At 50.2% G+C, this 26567-nt stretch overlaps 4 protein-coding genes across 6 annotated transcripts in view; 2 read left to right on the top strand and 2 right to left on the bottom strand.

Moving 5' to 3' along the window:
- Positions 1-652, bottom strand: part of UTP4 (UTP4 small subunit processome component) — a 32021-nt gene extending 31369 nt beyond the window's left edge. The window contains exon 1 of the mRNA XM_003998194.5: positions 525-652. The gene's annotated coding sequence lies outside the window, so the exon portion shown is untranslated. The remainder of the gene's footprint in view (positions 1-524) is intronic.
- Positions 630-11893, top strand: CHTF8 (chromosome transmission fidelity factor 8). The gene is given in 4 exon segments (NM_001378400.1): positions 630-715; positions 8360-8417; positions 8679-8796; positions 9199-11893. Coding segments are annotated over 3 exon segments (366 nt in total). The 5' UTR covers positions 630-715; positions 8360-8394; the 3' UTR covers positions 9424-11893.
- On the top strand, positions 630-11893 carry DERPC (DERPC proline and glycine rich nuclear protein). Its single transcript, NM_001378399.1, is given in 4 exon segments — positions 630-715; positions 8360-8417; positions 8679-8796; positions 9199-11893. A coding segment is annotated over 1 exon segment (1635 nt). The 5' UTR covers positions 630-715; positions 8360-8417; positions 8679-8796; positions 9199-9419; the 3' UTR covers positions 11055-11893.
- On the bottom strand, positions 11374-25379 carry HAS3 (hyaluronan synthase 3). Of its 3 annotated transcripts, none has more exons than XM_045047191.1 (4): positions 23810-25379; positions 19414-20049; positions 16430-16531; positions 12263-15618 (listed from the first exon to the last, which is right to left on the bottom strand). In XM_045047191.1, the coding sequence occupies exons 2-4, from the start codon at positions 20047-20049 to the stop codon at positions 14695-14697; spliced, it is 1662 nt and encodes a 553-aa protein (XP_044903126.1). In that variant the 5' UTR covers positions 23810-25379; the 3' UTR covers positions 12263-14694. The 3 variants fall into 3 exon arrangements, with proteins under 3 accessions (XP_003998242.2, XP_044903126.1, XP_023101474.2); XM_023245706.2 differs by lacking the exon at positions 23810-25379 and adding an exon at positions 23250-23744; XM_003998193.6 differs by lacking the exons at positions 12263-15618; positions 23810-25379 and adding an exon at positions 11374-11554 and having other exon boundaries at positions 19414-20982.
- Positions 25380-26567: the final 1188 nt, after the last annotated feature.

The raw sequence follows: 26567 nt of genomic DNA, 5'->3' as shown, positions 1-26567 counted from the left end.
GAATTCCTCTCTTGGCTGAGGAGAGAAAGGGGGTAGACTAGGAATCTGCATTTTAGCGAACACTTCTAACTTTATAGCACTCTAAGTTTACAAATTACAGACTCAAGCTAAGGTAGTGACTGACAGTGGGACTCATGGGGCTGGCAGAACCGAGAGCTCCTCAAGGAAAGAAGCGACAGGACTTAGTTTGGCATCTGTCAACTATCCCCTCCACACCGCCGCCAACAATAACACTCGGTGAAGACAGGGGCCGGGTCTGGTTCGCCGCTCGCTCGTCTTTCTTCAAGGTTAGGAACGCGCGGGCAGAACAGGCGCGTTCCGCCGGGCCCGGCCCAGCTAAGAAGGCGTCTGAAGTGCGCGGTAGAACTCCGCCGCCCCTTCTCTCTCCGGGAATCTACGAGTAGCATCCACCCACCCACGGCACAGGGGGGACAGCGAGCTCCGCCGGCGTCTGCCAAGAGCAGGCCGCAGCCCCTCAAATTTCTTTCTCTCCCGCTGCTAAACATACCCCTTCCTCAACTCACCTATGGCTGGGGGCTCGTCTCTCTCTACCGCGGCCCCACGTGCGCGCGCGCTCGCGTGCTCTGCCCCGGAAGTGCTCGCGGCGCAAGGCCGGAAGTGCGCAGGCAGTGCTCGCGGCGGCGGCGACGGCGGCGGGAGGTTCGGTTGTCGCCCGTTGGCCGCGCGGCGCCGCGCTCGGCGGCCGCCATTGCAGGTCAGGCCGCGGGCGGGGGTCGCGGGAGGCCGCGGGGATTGAGGGCTGAGCCTGGGTTGGGGGCGAGGGTGCGAGGGAGCGGGAAGCTAGGGAGCTGGGGCCGGGTGGGGCGCGCGGCTCGAGGAGAAGAATGGCGAGCCGAGGGGCGGGGAGCGCGGGCGGGGGAGGGGCGGCCGGGAAGGGGGAGGGGAGCGAAGAGAGCCGCGGAGAGGTGGGGGCGAGCCCAGAGGAGCCCCCGGGGTGGGAGGGCCGGGAATTGTGGGGGAAGGGAGCGGTGTAGAGACGGAAGGCGGAGGGAAGGAAGGGAGCGAGCGGGGCGGAGCGAGAGAAGGGCGGAAAGGGTGGCCGAGCGCGGGCGGAGGACGGAGAAGGGGGCGGCGCGGGCCGGAACCTCGAGGTACGTGCGGGAAGGGGTTCTTCCCCGGGTGGGGAGGGAGTCCAGCACGTGAGGCTTGCGGGAGCGGGGTAGAACTGGAACCCAGGAAGTAGCGGGCATATCAGAAAGCGGACTGGGGGGGGGGGTAGGACTATGAGGTTTGTTCGAGGGGACATTTTTAAGTCGCGGTGGGGGGGGGGAGGGAAGCTGCTGGTAGAGGTAATTGGGAGGGTGGTTGCAAGAAAGAGTGCTCCAGGTTCTTTGTAGGCGGAGTGAGAGACTGGGGAAGAGTGGGGTGGGGTCCTGGAGTAGCTAAGCCCTTCAGATAGAAGAAGGAACAGGGCAAGATCTGGAGAATGAGGGTGGTAGAAGGACGTGTAAAGAGAAATCTTTGGGAGGAGGGTGGACAGTTTGGAAGATCACTCCAGTGAGGGGTGTGGAGGAATGCAGTTTAAAGAATACTTTCCTTGGGAGGTAGGAGAAAGGGTTAATTAGGTTGATAGGAGATCCCACCGAAAGTCGGGGTGAACTGGAGGGGGTTGGGGAAGAGAGGGAAAGCGGATCGAGAAGTCCCAGAAAGTGGGCGGGACTAGACGTAGGAAGTGTTTGTAACTGAAGGGATGGGAGGGGGTCAGGGGTGAGGGAGGAGAAAGTGGGAGCCGGTTGGGGGGGGGAGAATCCCGGATAGTGTAAGACTTCAAGCAGGGCTAGAAAGGATGGGCTTTGGGTAGATAGGGGGTTACAGTAAGAGGAGGAAGGGTTCAGATGGGGCTGCAGAGTAGCAGAAGATGGAGAAAACTGGAGTAACTCAGATCGACTGAAGCCATCTTTTTCACCCATTGTCTACAAATACCAGTAACTGATTCCCTCCATCATGGGAATCCTAAAATGTGATGGGAAAGTACCACGTGTATGCATAGTATCCACACATGTTTTTGAACACACTCTTCACTAATGAAAAGTTTGGAAGCATTCATTTCCACCCACCCTCCATAGCCCCTCTTTGGAGGGGAACAAGCTTCTCATTTAGAAACCGAATTTTAGCGGTTAATGACATAAGCCTGTCAAGAGACAAGATTTTCCCTTTGAAACTTAGACCATCTCCTTCAGTCACAAACCACAATGACACTGTTAATAAAAATAACCTGCATTCATATATGACAACTTCCTGAATTGTTGGTTTAATGGAAAGGCACATAGAGAAATAGTGATCTTCAGAGGAAAAAAAACAAAAAAAACCCTTTCAGAACTTAATCCTTGAAGCAGTTTGGTGAACCTTGACTGTCCTGTTTGAATTGTTCTCACATTATGTAAACTTGGTTTTACTCTGATAACCTGCTGCTTTTCTGGATGTTTTAGTCCACTGTAAACATTAATAATTATACAGTATAGTATTAAGACATTATTTTGGACATACTAAGAAAATGTCACATTCCTCCCCAAGTAATAAATAGTTTGACCCTAAAGGCATACCACGTCTTAGTCGCTGTTCTGAGGATTTTACATTCATAACCTCATTAAATTTTCACAACAATCCTTTGGGATAGGTTCTTTCTTGTGCCCCATTTGTTGGTGGGGAAACTGAAACTTACAAAGTTAGATTACTCCCACCTCATATATAGGGTAAGTGACAGAATCCAGGTCCGACCACTTGAGTTCTCACAGCATTTCTAAACAAAGAACATTCCTGGGACTAAATAAAAGTTTGGTAAATGCTAAGTGTTGGCCTAGCAATTTGAAAACACTTTGTGTCATGGATTTAGTTTTTTTAAATAAAAAACAAAAATTTTTATATTGAGAACTGTAAAGTTTAAGCCTTTATTCCCTATTTTAAAAAAAAACAACATACAAGTTGCATTGAAAGGTGTAATGAAAATTTGTAAAATACTACTTAGCTCTAGTAAAACTTAATTTGTAACTACCCTTGAGTCCCCTTATTTGGGTATGTTCTGTTAAATCTATACCACACTTTGTTCTACCACTTTGTATTTTGGGGGCAGTTATCATTATGAGGCTCATTGCTTGTTCATTTTCAGTTCTCTCTAAGACAGCAGTAATATTTTAAAACAGTTTAACAATTCAGAAAGCAAAGTATAAGAAACGCAGTGACAAAGAATGTACTCTCTTCTTTTGGCTCATTTTGCCTTCTAAATTTTGAATCCTGGAGGTGACATTGAGTAGATCTCTAGAGATTTCAAAAATCTAAATTTCAGCAATTGAATATGATAAAAAGGCTTGTTTTCAACTACCTACCCCACAGATGTAATAGCTGCTTTGGCTGCAAGTTGTGTAGGTTACTTACTTGGTGTGTTGTAGACATGAGAAAGGCTAATAATATCTGTAAAACACTCAGAAGTGATATAGATGTACTGTATTCAAGGGGCTGTGGGAGAGGACTGCTGGAGAGGCCATATTGTGGAAGCGTTAAGGTTCACATCCCAGCTCTACCGCTTACTAGCTGCGTGACCAGTTACTTAACCTTTAGTTTCTCTGAGCATGTTTCTTCATCTATAAAATGGGAATAAGTGTGTACATCATTAGGGTTGTTTTCATAGTTAAATGAGAAAATCAGATAAGTGTCCACAAAAGTTTAGCTATGGGAGAAATTAAGCTTTTTATATCATAATGCCTGGATTTTTTTTTTCCTCTTAAACTGTGTTTGCACTCTGATTTTTCAGGTTTTTAATAACTTTCCCAGTAATTAAGTTCAAATAGAGGTAGAAGTCAAATGATAGTTCTAAATAAGGTACATCCCAGATTGGTCTGGTTCTAGTTAAGTCTTTTGAATTTTGGGTAGCGATCCATTTTAGCTCCAGATTGGTTTTAAGAATGCTGGTTCCTTTGCTGTGCTGTAGTTTGTTCAGGGGTCTCGAAATTATCTGGACCACTGTTCCTGAGAAACAATAGTGTGTTGATTTTACCCAGGATCTCCAGACTAGCTTCACATCTGAAGACTGGGGATGATCTGGGGCAAGCCACTTCTAGAAATTTTTAAGCCCCACAAAGGGCTTTTTTTTTTTTTTTAAGGGAAAAAATTAGAGTTAATTAGAATGTATAAAGTGCTTTTAAAATTTCTTTTATAGAGTTAAAGTCACTTGACTAAGCTAGGAATACAGAATTATGTATTGTTTATTTAGCTATATGAAGGCCCAGAAAAATTAAGCAGAAAAAAATACCCCTTTGTTGAGATGTGGGAGTGGGGGGGGGGGGTCAAAATAATTCATTTCAGGGGAAAGAGGTTAGGTTTTCTCCTCACTTTGCCATCTCTTCAGGTCCACACTCTAGCTGTAGCCTATGAGGCTCCACTCTGAAGTACAGTGAATTAAACATCTTTTAAAAAGTGAATCACAAAATTCTCCTTGGCTCTACAGTTACACATATTGTCAACTTAGAATTATTACTCTTAAACCAAAGTAAGTTAGTTGGTCCTAGCCAGATCTGGGATTAAACTCAATACTGTTGAGAGAGAGGTGGCAAACAAGCTCTTCCATTGACTCCTTTTAGTTTCATGATTTGCTAGAGTGTATTCTTCAGGCTGTGTCTTTAAATGTTGTTTTTGATAAATCTGCAATTTCTACACAGTGTTTTAAAACAAACATGTAGAAATTGTTCTAGTTGTCTTTATTGCTGGAATTAGTTGAAACTGAAGACTCAGAAATTTTTGTTTTGTTCTACAGGAAATATTTATTGTAATGTTACATCTATTATTACTAATAGGATTTGGTTTGCATTATACTTCTTCATTTTCCTACTACCTGCGTATTGTCAAGGGTATAATAGGGACAGGTTGGGCTGCATGTTCTCAGATCCTTTTTAGACAACTCCACATTAAGTGAAATACACATTCCCTGTTGCCTCCATCAAGTATGTCCTCAGTGAAGTACCAGGTAGATCTGCCTGCTCTGACCCTGAGAACAGTTGCAGACAGGAGTAATCTCAAGGAGCAAGAGAAGGAAGGAATAATAAAATTCAGGTGATAGGCTATTTAAAAACATTTTTTTAAATGTTTATTTTGAGAGAGTGTGTAGGAGAGGGGCAGAGAAGGAGGGAGAGAGAGAATTCCAAGAGAATCTCTATCTGCGCAGAGCCTGACTCGGGGCTTGATCCCACGAACCTCCAGATCATGACCTGAGCCAAAATTAAGAGTGTGATGCTCAACTGACCGAGCTACCCAGAGGCCCCCAATTTTTTTTTTTTTTTTAATTTGAGAAAATGCGAGGGTGGCGAGGAGAGAGAGAGAGAGAAAGAATCTTAAGCAGGCTTCATGCTCAGCACAGAGCCAATGGGCTCGATCCCACAACCCTGGGAGGATGACCTGAGCCAAAAATCAAGAGTCCAACTGAACCACGCAGGCACTCTGATAGGCTATTTTAAAATCTAATTTTAAGGGGCACTTGGGTGGCTTAGTTAAGAGTCCAACTCTTGTGGGCTCAGGTCATGATCTCACGGTTCCGTGGGTTTGAGCCCTACATTGGGCTCTGTGCTGGCAGAATGGAGTTCTTTTTCTCCCCCTCTCTCTGTCCCTTCCCTGCTCACACTGTCTCTGTCTCTCTCAAAAATAAATGAATTTTTTTAAAGAGTGGAATTTTAAAATTTGCTAAAGGAATGCCCTCTCCTACATTTCTGACTACCTTGGTAAATACATCCTCGTGGACATAAATGTAGTCAGGCCAGTCTATAGGTTCCTATGAGCTAGACTTCTGTAAGTAGGAATGAGCTTCATTCCTGTTCACATCTGCAGCATCCCAGTAGGACTAGCACAAATTTTTACCAGCCTGACTAGGTACAGAAGCAGGATGGTGAAGATGGTGGAGCTGTAGGCCAGGGAATTTTTATTTTCAGGAGCATTGCTGGATGTCTGCCAGTGTCAGGAGATCTACTGAGGCAGGGCTTCCTACATAGTGGGTAAAGCTGCGTGTGCTCTCAAGTACCAGGGATTAGTACGCAGGTACAGGTATTCTGGCCCAGCTATCAGGCATCTATCTTCCTTTGCCCACTTAGGCCACTGTTGTCAATTCCTGTTCTAACAGGAAACTTTCCGGGAAATGTGGGATACACTTAAAATATTTCTGCAGCCCATATGTACTTGTCTCAAACATGCTTCCAGAGGCCTTAAAGATTGATTTCCTTCCTTGCTGTGGTCTTCCTAGAACCTGTGTATCTGTGTGAACACGTAATTGTTTCTCAAAATACCTATATTTTGTTATAAATAGACCCATCAAGTAATATGTAGTGCGTTATCAGTCATCAAAAGCTTAGTTATAAGAAGCCTTTAATCTGTATGCATTTATTAACCTTTAGAAACCTTCCAACTTCAGTTTCTAGTTACTAAGTCTTTTTTGATTCATGGCTAAAGTATACCTACCATTCTCTAAATTATAGTCAGAATTATAGTGTGGAAATACTGATTTATTTTTTCCCTTCTCTAAAAAACTAGTTATCTTTAAAGCATTTATGCATATATGTGGTCTTCAAAGTAGGCTAATGAGTCAGATAATCTGGATGCTAGCCCCATAGTCATTAAGTGACTTGTGTATGATGACACAGTGAAGAGTTTCTACACTTATAGGCTGGAACCTGACTTTAGGTCTTCTGATTTTAAATTGTAATCCTTTCTCCTTCAGGAAACCTTAGAAGAATTTTAACAGTCCTTTTGGTTATTCTGGGTGGTAGTGGTAGGGCCTCCTTATCTTGTCACAAGACATTTGCCCTTGAGCCTGGTGTATTTGTTCTCAAGCAGTGCCACAACTGGTGCTACTGCGGAAGGTCTGTCTTACTCAGAGATTCCTTGATTCCCCCTTGCCCTTCTAACCAGCTCTTCCACGTATGCAGTGCCTGCCTGATGCTTTGGTGCCTTTTCATTCTCACCGATACTTGGTTTTCTCCTTTGGGAGCATGTTGATTATGATGGGTGTAGCATAAAGTCACGAGGCCTAGGTTCTTACATGTGAACAGCATCTGATTCGTAATACAAATTCAATAAATATTAGCTACTGTTTATATCTGAATTTAAGACCAGTGAATTGACTGACCTTATGTTCCCAAAGTGTTTGGTGCTCAAGAGTAGAGGTTCTGCTGTCCTGGAAGGCTTTTGGCAACGTACTTTTCCCTGAAGATCCAAAATGAAGGTCAACATACCAGTGAAGAAACCTGTTTAACTTTTTAATCTGGTGTTTGCACGTGCTTGCTTCAGCAGCACATAAATTAATCTGTTGTTTGCTAACCTTGAGCACAATTACACCTATTAACCTGCCGTACCATAACTGGTAAACACTAGACTACTAACTTTCCGCTAAGTTCTAGCAATTCATTGGAAGGACTTACACAGAACCCGTAGTTTAAGTTCTCCCTATCCCCCTAACCCCCCAGGAATGTATCCTTTCTAGAAAGACAAGTGAAGATAGTTGTTTCAGGCAAAAATGCATTTTAACCCATTCTTTTAGAGTACCACAAACTTGCCACCAGGTGGTACTGTTGTATAAAAGGAAAGTTGATGGAGTATCAGGGTATTTTAGTACCAAAGTGAAAGATGGTCAAGGCGTATGATGAGAGTCATGTTAGAAATCAGCTTACCATTCACTAAAGTTGTCTGAAGGACTTTTTCGTTTCTTGGCTTTTGTTAAAGAAGGTCTTTTGAATCTTGAAACATAACCAAAGTGTTAGACATGAAGTGTATATCATCACCAAAGGAAAATGTAGAATCTAAATGAATTCTTTAATTTCTTAAGAAACATGCAGACTAGGGGTGCCTCAGTCTGACTTCAAGTGTCCGACTTTGGCTCAGGTCAGGATCTTGCGTTCATGAGTTTGAGCCCTGCACCGGGCAGGCTCTCTGCTGTCAGCACAGAGCCCACTTTGGATCCTATCTCCCTCTCTCTGCCCCTCTCCCACTCACACTCTGTCTCTCAAAAATAAAAATTAAAACAGAACAGAAAATAGAACTTCCTTGAGAAAGGCAAGTTAGCATAGTGGTCAGCAGTGTGGGCTCTAGTGTATGTTTGGGTTCAAATTCTGGCTCTTTGACTAGTAAATATGTGACCTTGAACACAAGTATAATACGTGTTAACTTTCCACACTATTGTTGACCTTTGGTGGTCTTAAGCAATGTTACATGTACGGTGTCAACTCAAAAAGATTTACATCTTAAAAGAGTTGTTAGGGGAGTGAAATAAAATTTGTCTAAAGCACTTAGAAAAATGCCTCACATATAGTACGTGATATACGTTAGATGTCATTATTATTGTCCTAAATTTTTTTTTCCTCTACAGCTTATTTTCAGTTGCTTTTTAAAGACGGAAAGCTCATGGTGCAAATTGTTATTTCCAGGTGAGTACATTTTGAGACTTCTTTTGTTTAGCTTGAATGATTAGGGTTCTGTAGGTTTGACATTTTCCTGAAAGAATTGGGGTTCTCAGGTGCATCTTGCACACGTCCTTGCATTTCAGTCTCTAGTTCAGTGCCTGGCACTGCCTAATTTCCCAAGAACTTATGCTCAACAAAGTTCTTTTGGGCCTTGAATGGTGGTGTAGGACACTATTCATCCTTCACCCCTCAAAAATATTGTAACCGCCAGCCCTTTGCTTGCAGTGCTGGGGCTGGAGGCCTGGCAGAATGGGTGCTGATGGAGCTACAGGGGGAGATCGAGGCTCGCTACAGCACTGGATTAGCTGGAAACCTCCTGGGAGACCTACATTACACCACTGAGGTGAGGGGACTTTTCTTTCCCTGCCTAATGCCTCAGGAAAGCAAGCTACACCAAGGTGGTGCTCCCAGGACCCAGAGTGAGGACTGCCCTCAGGTTTGTTATTCGAGGTCTAGCTAATCTAATGTATCTGCTTGTTCTCCCCCAACCCCTGCAATAGCAGGGAAATTTAGCTTTGGGGAAGCTGGAAAAGTCACTGTTCTAAAAAGTGGAAATTCTCTTACCTGGGGTTAGAAAGAGTAAAAAGGGCATGAGGGTGGTTGCCTGGTGTGGCTCTTCAATATTGTTAGAGCCAAACCAGGGAGTGGAGGTGCCAGCATTGCCTTCCAAGAGCATCTCTAGAAGGCACCTGAGTGTTATGACCTTGCCCTGAACCTTAGGCGTTTCATTCTTGTTCTGCTAAAGGGAATCCCTGTGCTGATCGTGGGGCATCATATCCTGTATGGAAAAATCATCCACCTGGAGAAACCTTTTGCCGTCCTTGTCAAACACACTCCTGGGGAGCAGGACTGTGATGAGCTTGGCTGCAAGACTGGCACCCGGTACCTGGTGACAGCACTCATCAAAAACAAGATCCTTTTCAAAACTCGCCCCAAGCCCATTATCACCAACGTCCCCAAGAAAGTATGAAAGAACCCCGGATTTTCCCTAGAGAGCGGCCAACTCCTTGGACTCGTGCTCAGTTGCCACCTCGAGGACGACTCGACGGTTCCTTGGGACCACAGGGGGGTCCTGTCCTAAACACAGGTCACCCGCTGGGCATGAACTCTGATCCCTTCCTTATGGCAACTGGTTCTCTTGGTGGAAATCTGGCCCCATTTCCAAGGAACCCATCGCCTTTTCCAACTTCATCAGGCTCATTGGCTTCAAATCCAGCACCTTTCCCTGCTGGTGCTCGTGACCCAGGCATGGCTTCTTTTCCAAGAGGGATGAATCCCACTGGCACAGGTGCAGTTTCTTTCCCAAGGCCTGGTGGCCTCTTGGGCCCAGGTCCAGGCCCAGGCCCAGGCCCATCTCTAAACCCAAGGGCAGGGGCTCTACCAGGCCCAGGGCCTCTGTCTAATCCAAGGTTAGGGGGTCTCCCGGGGCCAGGTCCTATGTCCAACCCAAGGGCAGGTGGTCTCCTGGGAACAGGTCCTGACCCCAGAAGTGGTGGCCCCATGGGCCCTGGATCTGGGCCCAACCTGAGAGCAGGTGTCCTGTTGCCTTCTGGGAATGGTCCTCCTAATCCTAGGCCTGTTGGCCTGGGACCAGGACCCAGTCCCAATCTGAGATCAGGCTTCGTTGGTACAAACCCTGCCCCGAGATCAGGTATGTTTCCAGGCCCTGGCCTTGGGCCCAACCCAAGAGCAAATAGCCTGGGCCCAGGCCTTGGGCCCAACCCAAGGGCAGGTGGCCTGGGACCAGGCCCAAATCTGGACACCAGAGCAGGTGGCCTCCTGGGCACGGGATCTGGTCTTAACTTAAGGATGGCTGGACCTCAAGGCCTAGATCTTGCCCCCATTTTAAGAGCAGCAGGTCTATTAGGAGCAAATTCAGCTGCTTTCTCACAGGCTTCTGGAAACATGGGCACAAGCCCATCCTCTATGGCAAGAGTACCTGGCCCCATGGGCCCAAACTCGGGTCCTGGTTCTCGGGGAATTGGCCTTCCAGGGCCAAATCCATCTCCCATGTCCAGAGCTCCTGGCCCCATAGGCCCTAATTCAGCTCATTTTTCAAGGCCAGCTGGGCCTATGGGAGTAAATGCCAGTCCCTTTCCAAGGGGGACCGGTTCAGGGGGGCTGAATCCAGCTGCCTTTTCTCAGTCTTCTGGCACATTGGCTTCAAATCCAGCTACCTTCCAGAGGTCTGCTGGCCTCCAGGGCTCAAGTCCAGCAATTTTCCCAAGAACCTCTGGGCCATTAGGCCCCAACCCAGCTAACTTCCCAAGGGCCAGTGGCTTGCAGGGCCCAAGTCCTGCTGCCTTCCCACGGTCTACTGGCCCATTAGGCCCTGGTCAGGTTACTTTCCCCAGGTCAGCTCCTGGGCCCCTGGGCTCTTCTCCAGCAGGCCCGGTGGGCATCAACCCAGCTCCTTTTGCAAGGCCAACTGGGACCCTGGGTCTAAACCCAGCTTCCTTTCCAAGGATGAATGGCCCTGTGAGCAAGACTTTGGTCCCATTTCCTAGAGTGGGGAACCTCCCTGGCACAAACCCAGCTGCTTTCCCCAGACCAGGGGGTCCTATGGCTGCAATGTACCCAAATGGAATGTTACCCCCTTAAACACTTTTCTCTCCGGGACCACTCTGGTTTCCAGGCACCGTGGTTCTGGGCAGGAGCTGTGTTTTAGGTAAAAGGGTAGATGTGGAGCTACAGTCTGAAGTACCATAGCTGGGGCTCAAGTTCAAATGAGCCATCTTTTTCCTCCGCTTCTTTCTTGACTGAAGGCGAAATGTTACTTGTGAGAGATGGACTACCGCAGGTGGGAATGATCCTGACCTTGAGAGAAAGGATCTCCAGCCCTCCAGAAGCCTGCTGTGCTTTTGTCCCACAGCTTTCTGCCCCTTGTTTCTTACTAGTTTCTTGAATTGTTCTTGTGGACTTTTCCTCAGGGATACATTGGCCTGCAGGTCCCAATTCATATGTAGTCCTCTGCTCACCACTGGAGAATCAGCTCACTGCTCTCTAGAACTGTTGCAATGGTGAACGGACCATGCTTCAGCAGCTCTGCCCTGGGCAGCTTGGACCTGGTCATCCTCTACTGCCATACCTTTCCCTGAGGGCTTGAACACAGAACAGGGAGGTGGGCAACCACTTCAAAGACCCACCAAATACAATTTTGCTTGATTAAGTGGGCCTGCAGCTTCCTTCTCCTGGGACTCAGAGGAGGCCAGAATCAAGGCTCCACCGCTCACCTAATTCCCTCTCCACTAGTACTCCCGATCAAAGAACCTCAAAATTTAAACTGACGTCAATGGGAATATGGGAACTGGGGTGGGGGTGGGGGGGATGAAGGGGAGAAATCACTGTGCTTCGTTCAGCCTGAGGTGAAAGGATGGTTGGTGTTTTTCCTGCATTGTATCTTTTCTTACTGTTTCTTTAATAAATGGGATGAGAGGGCTGCCAATGTCACTCCATTGAGTTACCTGTTTCCACAGGAAAGGAATTTTACCCAGTGCTTTTCATTGTTATAGACTGGCCACAGTCCTGTATTATCTGCCAGATAAAATGCTGTCACTCAAGGAGGAAACAGTGACCTTTACCTTAGCCAGGACTCCCTTGCCCACCTTAAACAAAAGTTGGGCCGTTGTAGGTGTGCAGTTAACAGTAAGGTGGGCCTGCTGTATTCCCCAGGTCCAGAGGCAGCTGTGAACACTTACCGGTTTTGAGTTCCACTGCAACTACCTTGACAAAACCATTTCTATCTCAAGTACCTCTTTGGAAATGGAATAAACCAGTTTAAGGAGGAAGTAGTCCAGAGATAACCAGCATTATGTGAGAATCTTTATTTTGACAAGTGCAGTATAAAATTTTGACCTGAAAAGTAAAAAACAAAAACAAAAAAAAGTAAAAATAAATATGTTTACAAATTATTGTAGAAAGAATACAAAAGGCTTAAAATTCTCAATGAGGAAAAACCAAAATGTGTCCAGTTGTATATAAAGGCTCTTCCCTTGCAAGAAACGGGGATAAAGCTGAAGACCCAGTTTGGTTTCGCTGCTGAAAAATGTACAAAATAACTTAGAAAAACCAGTCGAGGTCAAACGTTGTGAGCCCACTACTTGTACCTGCCTACCCTTGTTCTGAGCAAAGTTGAAAACCACAGTGCAAGGCAGAGCTGATGGTAGGACAACCAGTTCTCATCTGGAAATCCATCCGACATTAACCTTCAAGTAAAAGCTGAAGAAAAACAAGCCCTTAGTTAAGTGTGAGCTCTGCAGTTGGCTGGCTGACCGGATTTCCTCCATTGTAGTGCTCAAAATAGTTTACTTGGCCAGCAAAAACACGCAAGAGCCTGGAACAACCGCCTTTAGCAAATGCCTGCTGCCTCTTCCCAGCCTTCATGGGTTGGACCCAACACCGGCCAGCAATCTTCTCAGAAGCTCGAGGTCTGTGTGATGTAGCGATGTTGGTTGCACCTGGAAAACCCTTGCGTTCATGGGAGATGAAGGAAAGCACCAGGGTTTGCCAATCTGTGGCTCAGAGCACACTTTGTTCCTGTGTAGGAAGCACCTGGGCACACTAGAGTCTTGCCCCTTCAACTCCTGTCAACTTCAGTGCTGGTTCTGAGGGGCTAGCAGGCCCTGCTAAGAATGGACATTCGGAGAGCACAAGTACACCTGCAAGCAAGCAACCCCTAAGTCAAAGGCTTAGTCAAGATTCCCAGTTTCAAACTCAAGAGCTGAGAATTGTCTGTGGATTGCAAATGTCTAGAAAATGCTTTCCCTCGCTCCCCCCGCCCCCCCCCCCCCCCCAAGGGCAGAGAAATAAAAGCTTCAAGGGGCATGAGAGAGAAAACAAGAACCTTAGGATTTAGGAACCAATTCCATCTCCGAGTTTGGTTTCTGGAAAGAAGCAAATGCAATAATGACTATCCACAACTTGGCTCTAAGAATCTCCTTGAGAAGCCACTGAAGAGAATGGACAGTTTCAAAGATGACCAGCTTGGATTGGAGGCTTCACTTAGGAAACGCTGAAAAGGTTTTCATTGGACGTGATTGTCAAGATCTGTAGCCTGAAAGTCATGCACGCTTAGCCAGCTGCTAAGGAATCTGTATAAGCACTTGCAAGATTGTGGCTAATTTGGTCAGAGGCTCCTAATCATTTTTCCCCCCCACCTGCTGAGGACAGGGTTGCTTATTGCAGAGGGGCTATGAGAGTCCAGACTCTGCCTCAGTTGCTAACTTGAAAAACTTACCAAATGAGAAGGAAGGTGGACGAGGTGACTTGGTGCATCACCTTGAAGAAAGCCAAGTGGAGGCTGTCTTAGACTCAGAGCTGAGTTTGAGAGAGGAATTCAGGAGTGTGCAGGATCAGGTATCCAAGCCCTCACTTCTTTTCTGAGCATGTTGGGGTTTAATCTTCCTGGTAGATGACCAAAACCTTTCCTCTGCCCAGCAGAGATCACAGACAAGCTCATCTAGATGTCGGGCAGTTTTCAGGTGAGCTACATTCAGCCTAAGGCCCCCATATAGGCCATGGCCTTTAGTACAACCACCAATCTTTGTTCCTCCTGGCAAACTTTCATTTTTAACATCTATGTATATATACATACACACTTAAAAGGAGTTCAGTGCTAACTCTGCTAGTTTGGCTCATCCTTGGGATGTTGAGATGTGGAATGGAGTATGTCATGTAATAAAGCACCATTCCTGGACCCTGTTTTCTGATGCCCAAAGATCAGGCTTCTGGGCCTTGTATCAGGCACAATCTTATTGCATTGATAGCTAGATTTGGGGGTGAGGGTGGGGGACACATACTAGCCAGCCCAGATCTCTCAAATTCTCCCACCACCTCTGGTTGTGTTCAGATGGGCTAAGAGAACCCCTTCCCGCAGGCTGTCATTGCTCACTTACCTATCAGAAGTTGCCACTGATTGGAACTAATTGTCTTAGCACACTTCTGGGTTGCGTTTGGATCCTGGGGCAGGAAGTGGAATCTTTCCCAGAGGCCATGACACACGCAGAGGCCAACAGACAGGCGGCATGAAAACAAGTTGCCCCCTGAGCTGGAAAGGTGTTGCCTCTAAGCAGAACTGCCCCAGGCCATAGTACAGTCACCATTCTTTGCACTTCAGATTTGTCCTTTGGACCATTGACGAACTAAAACAGCACTCCCTCCTCCCTCCCACCCCATCTTTTCTCTTCCATTCCCCTTCCCTCCCTTACCCATTGCACTTTTCCCACTCTGCTTGGGGGCCATGTTACACCTCAGCGTAAGCTAAGCTGTACTGCTCTGGCTTCTTCCCACATCGCCGGGCGATGATGGCCAGATACAACATGAGGAGGGCTACCCAGTAGCAGCCATACAGGATGGCCCCAGAGACCAGGAAGGCTAGCTCTGTCTCACTAAACAGATCCTGGCAATACGCTGTGTAGGCCAGTCCCCCTAGAAGGACTGCCACCCAGATGGACACAGGGATGAGGCCAATGAAGTTCACCACGATGGTTTTTCGGCCAGAGGTGCCCCAGCCAGACTTGTTGATGGTAGCAATGGCAAAGATCTTGGCCGGCAGGAGGCTGGACATATACAGAAGGGAATAGAGGGACATGAAGATCATTTCTGCATTGCCCCGAAGGAAGCAGGCATAGGTAGCCTTGATAATGCCCACCAGCTGCACCGTCAGCAGGAAGAGGAGAATATTCCAGATGCGGCCTCTGTAGAAAAGCTGTATGACTGTGGCAATGAGGAAGAAGGGGAAGAAACCTGTGACCACTGATTCGTAGGTCATCCAGAGGTGGTGCTTATGGAACCACAGAGAGTTGTAGAGCCACTCTCGGAAGTAAGACTTGCTCCAGCGGGTCTGCTGGTTGAGCCACCGGAGGTACTTGGTGGGAGTCTCTGTGAGGCACTTGGAACGTGCTGTATACTTAGTCCGGTAGCCGAGGCTCAGGACTCGGTTGGTGAGGTGGCGGTCATCTCCGAAGCTGCACTTGCTGCCCAGGAACTTCTGATGGTACCAGTCCTCCAGGAATTGCTGGAGGAGGCTGTTGCGGTACATGCCCAAAGGCCCACTAATACACTGCACGCAGCCGAAGTAGGACTGGCAGGCCCGCTCCACGTTGAAGGCCATCCAGTACCGCACACTGCTCAGGAAGGAGATCCACGAGTCATACTTGTTGAGGATCTGCAAGGGAACCGGAGATGCTGGGCCTCCTCACCTGAGGACTTGAGCCCCAGGAGACAGACAGCAGAAACCATGAAGCCTCCTTACCCTGAGTTCTGAATCCCATCGCTCAAACTCCTGGCCATCAGTCCTAACCCGGCCAAAGCTAGAAAACCTGAGGCTCGGAGGAGCCAACCACACCCAGTCACTCTCACTGTGGTGTGCACTGACTGGCCCAGTGAAGTTGCTCTAACAGTGAAAGCCACCTTCCATCTCAGCAAACAACCTGGATGGTGGCAGAGAGAAGGGCTTGAAGATGCAGCTCATCACCCCAGCCCCCTATCCTGACCCTTCTGCACTCGGAAAGCTTCTCAGGAAGACTTGGTGTGTTACCAGCAAGCAGTACCCTCTGGAGGAAGATGTGGCCCCTTATTCTTAACCATACTGCCCTGTTCTTAACCATTCAGGGCAACTTCCTGAAGAACAAGGGTTTTCTGAAGGGTCCAACTTTGGAGGCGCTTGCTGCGCCAGTGCCCCAAAAAAGCAGCACCCTCTGTGATCAGTAGCCTCAGGATACTGAGCCCCTCCCAGCAGCATAGGCTCTCTACATACCTTTAGTGATTTCCTTTTTCCTCAGGTTGAAAAAGAGCAGGATAGGGATGGGGTAGCAAGTGAGTTCTTTGATACTAGTGAAAACTGTCAAAGAAGAACCCTCCCCCCCCCACACTTCCAAAATACTAGACATTCAAGACGCTCATTTTCCAGGCGTATTCACTGCATTAGGAAGAAGAGTCTAGGCCCTACCCCCCAGGAGTCCCTGATTACTTCTTACTTGTACATCTCCTCCAACTCCCCCTACTTGGGGGTCCTCCTCCAGGACTCGAAGCATCTCGATGGTGCAGGCTGGATCCAGCACGGTGTCAGAGTCGCACACCTGTAGAGGGAGGAGTGCATTATCAGCCCATTTTGACCTCAGGCCTATGCACACCACATGCTGCTCACTGCTGCAGGGACATAGCCGCCTCTCCTAGGATTCACTTCCAGCTACCAGCAAAGAGATCTATGCTAAATGCAAGAGGTGCGGCAAATAACAAAAAGAAGGAAAAGGAGACTTTAGATACCAGGTTTGACAGCCACTGGGCTGAGAGACAAACCCGGGAGACTTGGTGGCAGGCCTGGAAAGGGAGAAGGGCTTAGCACTGGGCAAGTTTTTAGCTTCTACAGAGACAGGCTCCACAAAAATGGTCGCCAGACATTTCCCTGGAGTTCCTGGGAAAAAAGGAGGAACGCATTATTGAAATCAGATGACAGTACAGTAGCTAGGCCAGGGCAGCCAGACCCTCCACATTAGGCCAAGAAATGGCTCTTGCCAGGGGCTACTGCCCGAAGCGCTCTCCGAGGATTCTTAATGAGGTCTTCCCAGTTTCAGCCTCTGGTACCGGTTTTGGACAACCTACAGCCCAAGAGCAGGATGCATCTACCCAGTCATAGGCCCCCCACTAACAGGGCTGCGAGGCCTTCTGTGCTCCTTTGGCCAAGTCTCTGAGGTCAGGGCGCGGTATGTTCAAGGGCTGCCCTCACCTGAATTCTTCTCTGGGAAGCAGGAGCTGGAGTCTGGCGCCTGACACCACTTGGCCATCCTGACACGACACCTGGACTTTATATACTCTGGATGAGCGTGGAGGCTGGCAGCTGCTGCCTCCAACCAGGGCCTAGATCAAATCCTGCCCACTTGTCCACATTCCCTGGGGAGAACTCATGGTCTGATTCTAACAGGTGACTCCATTAGTAGTTGAATCTGAGCTATGAACTCTCACCCAGGTGGCTGACTCCTTGTCTATTTTCTAGAAAATTACACAGAGCCCAGATAACCACTGGCAGAACAACAGAGCAAAGAGCAATACCCACAGATGAGCCTACACTCGGCTTTCCAAAAGCCTAAAATCCTTTTACTAAAGTTGCTAATCCTGCAGGAAGGGGGCTGCCCTCCCACCCCATGCCCCGACCCTGCTGGAAGACATGCTGGCTACAGACCAGCAGCTAAAGGTGGAGGGGGATCCAGGCAGAGCCATCACACCTGCTCCCTCCTACCTCCTCACCAACCTCATGCTGGACTCCCAGCACTTCCTGAACTTTACAGGCCAAGTTTTCCAGGACTGCCCATCTCAAGACCACTTCCTCCCCTGACCCTAACCCATTCTTCATGCTGCTCAGCTCCCTTCACTCCAGGGAGGTCTTTCCGGCAGAGCAGGGTTAGAGTAGAGCTCCTGCCTGCCTGGGTTTCCCCCGGCTGAGGCAGGGCCGTCTCCCTCGGGGAAAGACCCACCAGTAGAAGGGCTGTTGGAAGACAGGCTGGAATCCACCAAATGTGACTGAAGCCCAAGCTGCCCCAGGCAGTGAGCCCAGAGCCATAAAGGGAAAGGCTGGCTCAGGTGTGTGAGCCTATTCGCTGATCCACCAGAACACACAAGTAATGGTCAGTAAAGGAAGATGTGTGGCAGGTCTGGGGAAATTCTGTGCTTCAAGGGAGCAGATGACCACGTCCCTGTGGTTTGAGCATGGGCCAGGTCTCAAGGGCTTTTCCTGTGTCCTCTGAGTCTCCAGGAAAGCTTTAGAGGCCCCTTGACTCTAGATGAACTACAGAATCAAATGCCTCAACAGCCCTCCCTACAAGGCCGTGGAGGTCCTTGGGCCTAGGAAGACAGAAAGAAGTCAAGGTACCAACTCATTTGAGGATGCAAGTTTCAAAAAAAGCCAAAGCCAAAATGTCTGTGGCAAGCTAGTTTTAGGTGGGTACAGTACAGAACATTTCACTATCAGGGTCCTCAACGTGCTGTCCCCAAGACTGGGTTGGTACATAGGTGGGCTACCACGACAGGCGCTCTTTATTCTGGCATGTGCAGAGAAGGAATGCAACAGAGAAACGGACGGTGTGGATGCTGGACCAAAAATCTGGGGTTCTGGGTGCAGTTTCTACTTGGTACCAACATGTGTGTGGTTTCAGTCAGTTCTTTCTACATTTTGTTACTTGAGAATCAGAGCTATGTAATCAGCCTAATAAAATTTTCAGGCTAACGTCAATGACAGTTTTGACCAGAAGCTAGACTGAATCTGTTCAGGATCCCGACCTGCCGAGACTGCTGAAGGACTAAGCTGGGGGGTGACTCACTGCCGTGTCTCTCCATCTCACAAATGCAAATCTGACACGGGGTACTAAAACAATACTTGAGTGCTTTGGAGCATGATTTATTTTACTCTTCACCACACCTTCTTACGGAGAGACTCATCTCCATGTTACCAGTGGCGAGGCAGTATAGCACAACGGGTAAGGGCAGACTTGAGACAGACTGCCTAGGTTCAAATCCTATCTTTGTACCTTAGTGCTGTGTGAGATTGGGCAAGTAACTACCCTCTCTGTGCTTCAGGTTCACCTTCTATGAGTGGAAATAATAGTAGTACTTATCCTCTAGGAATACTAGGAGGATTAAAAGAATGGTCTCTGAAGCTCCTGCAATGGTGTGTGGTATGCAGTAAATGCCGCACGCCGATCTGCTCTTCTTACTAGTGGGATACCAGTCCAGAGACCCGCCCAAAGTCACAGAGCTAAGTAACAGAAGAACCAGGATCCCATCCCAGGTCTTTCTGACCCCAGGACTGCTGTTCCGAGCAGCAGCTGTCTTGTTGCCCTTCTGAAGCGCAGAGGAGGGGTGTGCTCAACACAAGAGACCTAAACTGGACCTAACCTCCCTGGACAGTATAGGCCCAGCTGGCCGGACACACCCCCATGTCTGCATGCTTCTGGGAAGGCACGCTTACCTGGATGTAGTCCACTGAATCACCAAGAGCCTTGAAAGCCGTGTACATGACCTCTCGCTTGCCTCCCCACTTCTGCATGATGCAGGAGAAGGTGCTGGTTCTCACCACATCCCGCACACGGTCCATGCCCTCCTGCAGGCTGGCCTCGGTCTCCCCTTCACCTGCCTCATGGAAGTTGCTGCGCCACACAAAGAAGCCAGCTTGCTCAGTGCCGCCTAGCACCTCGTGGAAGATGTCCAGCATGTAGGCGTCCTCCTGGCGATTCCCATCCACCACCATGACCACCTTGAGGTCAGGGAAGGCGATGCGCTGGGCGGAGCGCAGGCACTTGCGCAAATAGTCGGGGTCCTCCTGGTATGCCGCGATGCACAGTGCCACCGAGCGGCGCAACGGGGAGACGAGTTTCAGCGGCCGGCCCGCCCGCCGCATGCGCCGGTGCTCCAGGAAGGCAAACAGGCTCTGGATGAGCAGGTGCAGGCCCAGGATGGCACCGTACAGGCCGAAGGACAGGTAGTGCTTCTCTGTGTGAATGAACTGGTAGCCTGTCACGTAAGCCGCCAGGATGCCACCCAGCACTGCCAGGGCAAACAGGCTGGTGCCCACCACACGCAGGGCTGTCGTCAGCTGCACCGGCATCTGGTGGGAGGAGGGAGGTGTGGAGTCAGGCAGAAGGCAGCCTTTCTAGTCCATGGGAGTGGGGGTGTTTTCTCTGGGCCTGGCCCAGAAGAGGGGAAATGATCCAGTAATAAAAACCACTGCCACTGACTGCACATGACTAAGACTGTTTGTACAACTCGGTAGTCAAACTACTGGGGTTCAAATCCCAGCTCTGTCACTGTCTGTGTGACTGTGTTCTGCCCCCTTAGTTAACTCATCTGTAAAGTGTGGACTATAGCTCTACCTTGTAGCATCTTTAAGGGTTAAATGGATTACATATGTAAAGCATTTGGAGTAGCATTTATTATCGTTAGACAAACCAAAGCCAGAAAGAGCTAGGTGATCCGCACCTGGTGGATGGCGGTCCTGGGGTGGGCATGACCCAAAACTCTCCTAGGCAAGCTTCAGTTGGGGGGAACCTGAGGCCAGAGGCAGCTCTGAGCACATGAGAGGCCCAGGGAGAGCAAAGAGGAGGATGGCCAGGGAGGTAGCCAGTGGCCAAGAGCTTCTACCTGCCCTGTACCCACTAGGGAGCTGCACAGTGGGAGGGGAAGCAAAGCACAAGCACCAATGAGGCCCATGAAAAAGTAGGAGAGGCAAAGAGGAGAAAGAGCAGGAAACATAAAGAGGTGGAGGAGGCAGCTTCCCTTTCTTCAAACAGCAAAATCAGACAAAGTTCCCCCTGTCTTCTCTGCTTTCTCACCTTTTTCTCATTTACTTGAGAGGCAGGAAAGAAAGGGAAAGCAACCAGGGAAAAGCAGACAAGGACGAAAAGGAAATGAGAGTTGGGGTGTGGACAGCTCTCCTGGAAGCCCAGCAGTCAGGGCGTCGGAGGGAACTGCAGCCACCACTGCAGCAGCCTGGGAGGGGAGGGGGGGCGGCCTGGGAAGCCCCATCCACTCGGTCCTAGTGCCCGCACGGAATCTCTGTGCTCAGCCACAGGCCCTGCCACTCCTGGAGATGCTGACGGGTTTGGTCTGCACTAAGTCAGGGCTCCCAGTAGCGCCCTGTTGGGAACAGCTGTGTTTTAATGAAAAGAGCCTAGGACTCAGCACCGGAAGACTTGTGCTTGAGACACAGCTCAACCGCCTCCTGGCTGCCTGACCTTGCCCAAGTTGTCTGAGACTTGGTGTCCCCCGCCTAAGAAGGGGTTCTAATGATTTCTGGCTCCGTAGGTCTCAGGTAAACAATTTGCCTGAAATTAGAAGCACTTCCAGCCCTGATGGACTATCCAAGTGGGGAGGCCGGGGAAGTGGGGAGGGTCTGATGAGGACAGCTCCCCCACTCCATTCATACCCAGGCCTCCTCCCCATCTACTCTTTGCCACCAGCCTCATCTGGAGGATCCCATTTCCAACACCACCCATCCGCCACAGACAACGGGGTCTCACTTCCAACCTTCTCCAACTCTGGGTCTTATTGGGACCAACCCCTGAGCCCCACTCCCAACACAAATGCACCTTCTTGCCAGGGGAACAGTGCCTGTTCCCTTACCACCTGCCACATAGGACGGGTAAGGAGCACGCAGTCACTGCCTAAATCAGTCTGAGATTCAGGCACCAACAGCATTCCAGCAGCTGCGGTCCGGAAAGTGCTGTTGGCAGCCTCGCCTCCTCGGGAAGCGCGGGCTCCAGGCGCTCTGCCCCGCCATCCCTGGGAGCCTGCTTCCTCTGCAGGACTCCCAGTCTTCCCTGCCCCCCACCCCCACCCCGCCGCCATGCGCCTGCTGCCCAGGGGAACCCCGGGGCTGCACCTACTCCAGAAGGGTCCCCGTCGCCCTCTAGACTTTACATGCCAAAGGGGCGCCTCTGGGCACCGCCGCCCACCTGCGCCGCAGGAAAGGGCAGGGGGCGCCGAGGCCAGCCCAGCAACCTGCCGGGTGCTGGCGCCCCGCCTCGGTGCAATGCCGGAGGCGTTGCCCACCAGGTTAATGCAGCCGGGAAGGCACTCGCCAGGCTTCTCACCCCCGCCTGAGCCTCGCCTTCTGGCACAGGCGGCGCCGGCCACACCCACGTGCCGGTTTCCCACGACTCAGCGGGGAAGGAACGGAAAACCCAAGAAATCAGTCGGACCAGGCCCCGCTCATCTCCTCTGGGCCCCAGTTACCTTGGCAAAGTGTGCCTGCAGACAAAGGCAGCATCTCCGATGTCGCCGGCCCCTTCCTTTCCCGGGCAGGACCCCCAACCCCGCACACGAATTGGAGGCACTACCCTGGCACCCCTACCCCACCGAGGGCCAGTAAGGTTCCACAGCCAAAGACCCCACGAGTAATCAGGTGCTGGTGCTGTCTCTGGAAGGGGCGCCCCTGCCCAGACAGGGGGCCGTGCCAACCCCAGCGGGCGAAGGGTAGCCTAGATCGCCTCTCATCCACCCCCATTTCGCTCAGAAGGGATCCGCTAGAGCTCGGTCCCCCTAGTATAATGCGCACCCGGCTTCAAGGACACGAGGTTGGGGGGAGCTCCCTAGAACACTTCTCCCCCCCACACACCAGATGACGGAAGGAGAAAATCCTCAGCCAAGGACGCACGCCGCCAATCTACACCCGAAACTTTGCGGGGCTGCCAGTGTGCAGCCTCTCCAGCTGACAGGTGTGCCCTGCTACGAGGCCCACACTCGGCGGGATGGAAACTTGCGCGCGGGGCTGGGGCTCTTTCCCTTGCGCCTGGCCGGCCGTCCACCCCCCCACCCCCCGCCCCTCCAAGCCTGCTAGGAAAAGGGAGGCCGGGCCCAAGGATACACGCGGCCGTGGCCCGGCTGACCCGCAGGGACCAAGGCGCTGGGCATTTCGGTGCCGGACAGGTGCGAACCCCCAGGGTGGAGTGGGGGAGGGAGAGACTCCAACCAGCCTCGTGCCCCGCACCGTCGTCCGCCCCCTAATCCATTCACAAAACAGGAGCCGCAAGGGAGGAAGGGAGGAGAGGCTGGAGGAAGAGAGGATGGAGGAAGAATGGGAGGAGGGGTCAGTGGGGAGGGGGCTGCAGGAACCACCGCCCGGGAGCCTGGAGATACTGCAGCCCTCAGCCGGCCTGCCGGCGCCGGACGCGGCGCCCGCACGGCGGGGGAAGCCGGTGGGGGTCCGCCGTGCTCGGCAAGCGGCACCCCTGGAGCCCGGCGCAGCCCCCGCGCGGCGCGGCGCGGCCCGCCCCTCCGGTGTGGCCGGCTGGCCGGGCCCGCGCTCACCGTGCCGCCGGCTGCCCGCGCTCCGGTACTCAGCAGGCCCGCGGCGGCTCCATGCCCCTCCTCCTGCTCCTCGCCGCCGCCGCGCCTCGCTCCCCGGTGCACCGCCGCCGCTGCGCGCTCCGACTGACGAGCGCCGGCCCCACGGAGCCGCCTTTAAGTACCGAGCGCGCACCCGCCGGGAGAGGCGCCCTCCTCCGGCCCCAGGGCCGGGAAAGTTGGAAAGAGTGGGAGGGCTCCCCCAGAGGGCCGCGAGGAGCACCCCCTTCTTAGCTCAGTCGGAGAGGGCTACACGCGGCCGGTGCTCGGCGGGACGCGGGGTCCCCCGTGCACGCGGCTCCAGATTCGGTCTCTGCGCCCTGGTAAGGTGGGTTCCCCCAAGGCAGCCAGAGGCGGAGCTCCTCCGCGCTCGCCTCCGGACCAGCTGCCCAGGAGGAGGCGGTCATTGTGCTCAACCTAGAACCTGAAGCGTTAACTTTGAATATAACCCCTAGCGACTTCCAAAACTGTTAACTCTCCGTCCCCCCTCCCCCGCGCCCCGCTAAGCCTCAAAATCTACTCACTCTGCAAACCCGCGGAGGCGATGGAAATCTTCCTGCGGTTGCGGCACGCGGAGAGGTTGTTCGTTGTATAGGGTACTCCCTAAAACCAAGACAGTAGAACCTTCCTGCCCGCAAAAAAAAAAAAAAAAAAAAAAAAAGAGGCAGAGGCGCAGAAGAGAATAATTGTCAAATATAAAAAGACTGTTCAAAGAAGGTGTTAACAATTGTGACAAGCTTCGCTTTGAATTCCGCAGTGGGGCGCTGATGACTTTAAGGGTTTGCAAAACCTCCAAATGGTTTTGCAGGAACCTTGGAAGTTCCGGTGTCTTAAAGCCAAAACCAATTCCTCCTCCCCCTTTTTTTTACACTTTTATTTCCGACATCCATAACCTCCTAAAATTCCCAGCTGACCTTATAGCCAGTGTTTTTCAGGTTCCTTAAAAGCTGGTGCTAGACTTGGATGAGATGGAGTGGGGTCAGGGAGAGGTGAGGAATTGTTAGGAGAGGAAGTTTAGAACCAGCCAAATTAGAACCCTATTTCCAAATCTCGGAAAAACTTGAAGAGAAATTATAATTAAAGACTAGTAAAAAATGAATTTACGTGTCCTCCAAACACACCCGAGATAATTTCTATCGCTTCTTCCCAACCTGCAACACATTTATAGGAACCTGAGTTGCAGTCTACAAGCTGCTCCTGCCCACCCTAGGCTCTAGGCCACAGAACTCATTGCTGGGTCCCACAAGCAAACAAAGACCCTTGGCAAAGACACCTACTCCACCCACTCCCATCGTGCATTACAGAAATCAGATCATTTCACACTTTGGCTTGAGAAAATCATCACAAATATGCTATATGGTTTAAATATTCTTTTTTGTGTGTTTTAAAAACTAGTATTAAGGGGCGCCTGGGTAGCTCAGTCGGGTAACTGCTGGACTGGATTCCAGCTCAGATCGTGATCTGATGATCCGTTAGATTGAGCCCTGCAGTGGGCTCTGTGCTGACAGCACGGAGCCTGCTTCAGATTGTCTCTCTCCCTCTCTCTCTGCCTGCCCCCCAAATATAAACATTAAAAAAGAAAAAAACTAGTATTGAATCCACGATGGGAATGTGTTTTGAAACTTGAGACAGGACCTAAGAAGAGCTAATATGCAGGTGGAGAGAGAAGCCTCTGGTTAAGAGGAAGGCTTTGGAGTCCGTCCTGCCACTAGCTACAAGGCCCTAGCCTTCTGGGTCTGCCTCCCAGAAATGGGATTGAGTATCTACTTAACAGGGTTGTTACAAAATTGAAGAATGGGCTGAAAGCAGGGGCTCAGTGAAAGTTAACTCCAGTTATCCTCCACCAGAGACCAGCATCTGTTTGCAAATGCCGTGGATTCTACAGGCTCATTCCTCCAGGATGTGATACTTGTGACCGGAAATTCAGAGACCAGTGTTAATGAAAAAATGCCTTGTCTCAAATGCATTATGGACTCCCAGAGCCCCAGGCCATCTCCTCCACATTCAGGGGCATCATCACAGAGCCTGGAGTTGCCAGAGACTGAAAGAGCTATCTGATCCTACCTCCCACCCCAATTTGCAACCTGCAACATTAAAAAAAATTTTTTTTAATGTTTATTTATTTTTGAGACAGAGAGAGACACAGCATGAGCAAGGAAGGGGCAGAGAGAGAGGGAGACACAGAATGTGAAGCAGGCTCCAGGCTCTGAGCTGTCAGCACAGAGCCCGACACGGGGCTTGAACTCACGAACTGTGAGATCATGACCTGAGCCAAAGTCGGACACCCAACCGACTGAGCCACCCAGGCGCCCCGAAACCTGCAACATTTTAGATCAGGGAATACAAACAGGGGCTGGGTGGGGAAAAAAATGAGTGTATCTGCCTGGGGGGAGTGAATATCCCATTTAAAGATATCCCAGTAAGGAGAAGGGCGCAGGTGCTCTGTTTTCAAGAGAAATCTGAAATCCAGATTTTTATGGGAAATCTCCTAATTTTTAAGTGTTAGCAACTAATTCAAATGTTGAAAGAAAAAAAAAAGAAGAAAACACTCCACAGGCCAGGCAAAATGTGTCTGTGAGTCATATACAGCCAACTGGCTGCTTGTAAGTGACCTGTTTAGAAGCTGAAGGAATGGAACAGCCAGTTTGGAAAGATCTGTCTGCCCTCAACGCAACAGCAGCATGACTTCTCTGGGGATGTTCCAGGATGGTCTCATACCTAGTTAATTTCTAAGGCTTCAAATTTGCCCCACAGGCTTATTGCCTATCTCACTCAGTTGGCTCCAGGGAGTTTTATAGTTGGTGGGCTAGTCCATTAAAAACTCCTAAATGAGGGGCGCCTGGGCGGCACAGTCAGTTAAGCGTCCGACTTCAGCCAGGTCACGATCTCGCGGCCCGTGAGTTCGAGCCCCGCGTCAGGCTCTGGGCTGATGGCTCGGAGCCTGGAGCCTGTTTCCGATTCTGTGTCTCCCTCTCTCTCTGCCCCTCCCCCGTTCATGCTCTGTCTCTCTCTGTCCCAAAAATAAATAAACGTTGAAAAAAAAATTAAAAAAAAAAAACAAAAAAAACTCCTAAGTGAACAGCAGGTCCAGATGCAACATCATGAGAACAGTAAACATTCTGCCCATACCAGTTGGCTTGGCCCCCTGAATGGCTTCCCATAAGAAGCAAATTCTCTTTTTCTAATCTGCAGGGCCAGCGACCCTGTGTCACCAGGCAGCAAGTAGGGTCTCTACCTTTGTGGGCAGCCTATGCCAGAGAGGATTTGACTGTAATTAAGATC

The sequence above is a fragment of the Felis catus genome, chromosome E2 (assembly GCF_018350175.1).
Source record: "Felis catus isolate Fca126 chromosome E2, F.catus_Fca126_mat1.0, whole genome shotgun sequence".
NCBI lineage: Eukaryota > Metazoa > Chordata > Mammalia > Carnivora > Felidae > Felis > Felis catus.
This window is presented reverse-complemented; position numbering and strand designations above follow the sequence as displayed.

Coding starts and splice junctions, on each gene's coding strand:
- HAS3 (XM_045047191.1), bottom strand. CDS start 20,049: ATGCCGGTGCAGCTGACGACAGCCCTGCGTGTGGTGGGCACCAGCCTG. Junction 16,532..19,413: donor ATTCAGTGGACTACATCCAG/GTAAGCGTGCCT, acceptor CTCCCTCTACAG/GTGTGCGACTCTGACACCGT. Junction 15,619..16,429: donor GAGTTGGAGGAGATGTACAA/GTAAGAAGTAAT, acceptor GTTCCCTTGCAG/ATCCTCAACAAGTATGACTC.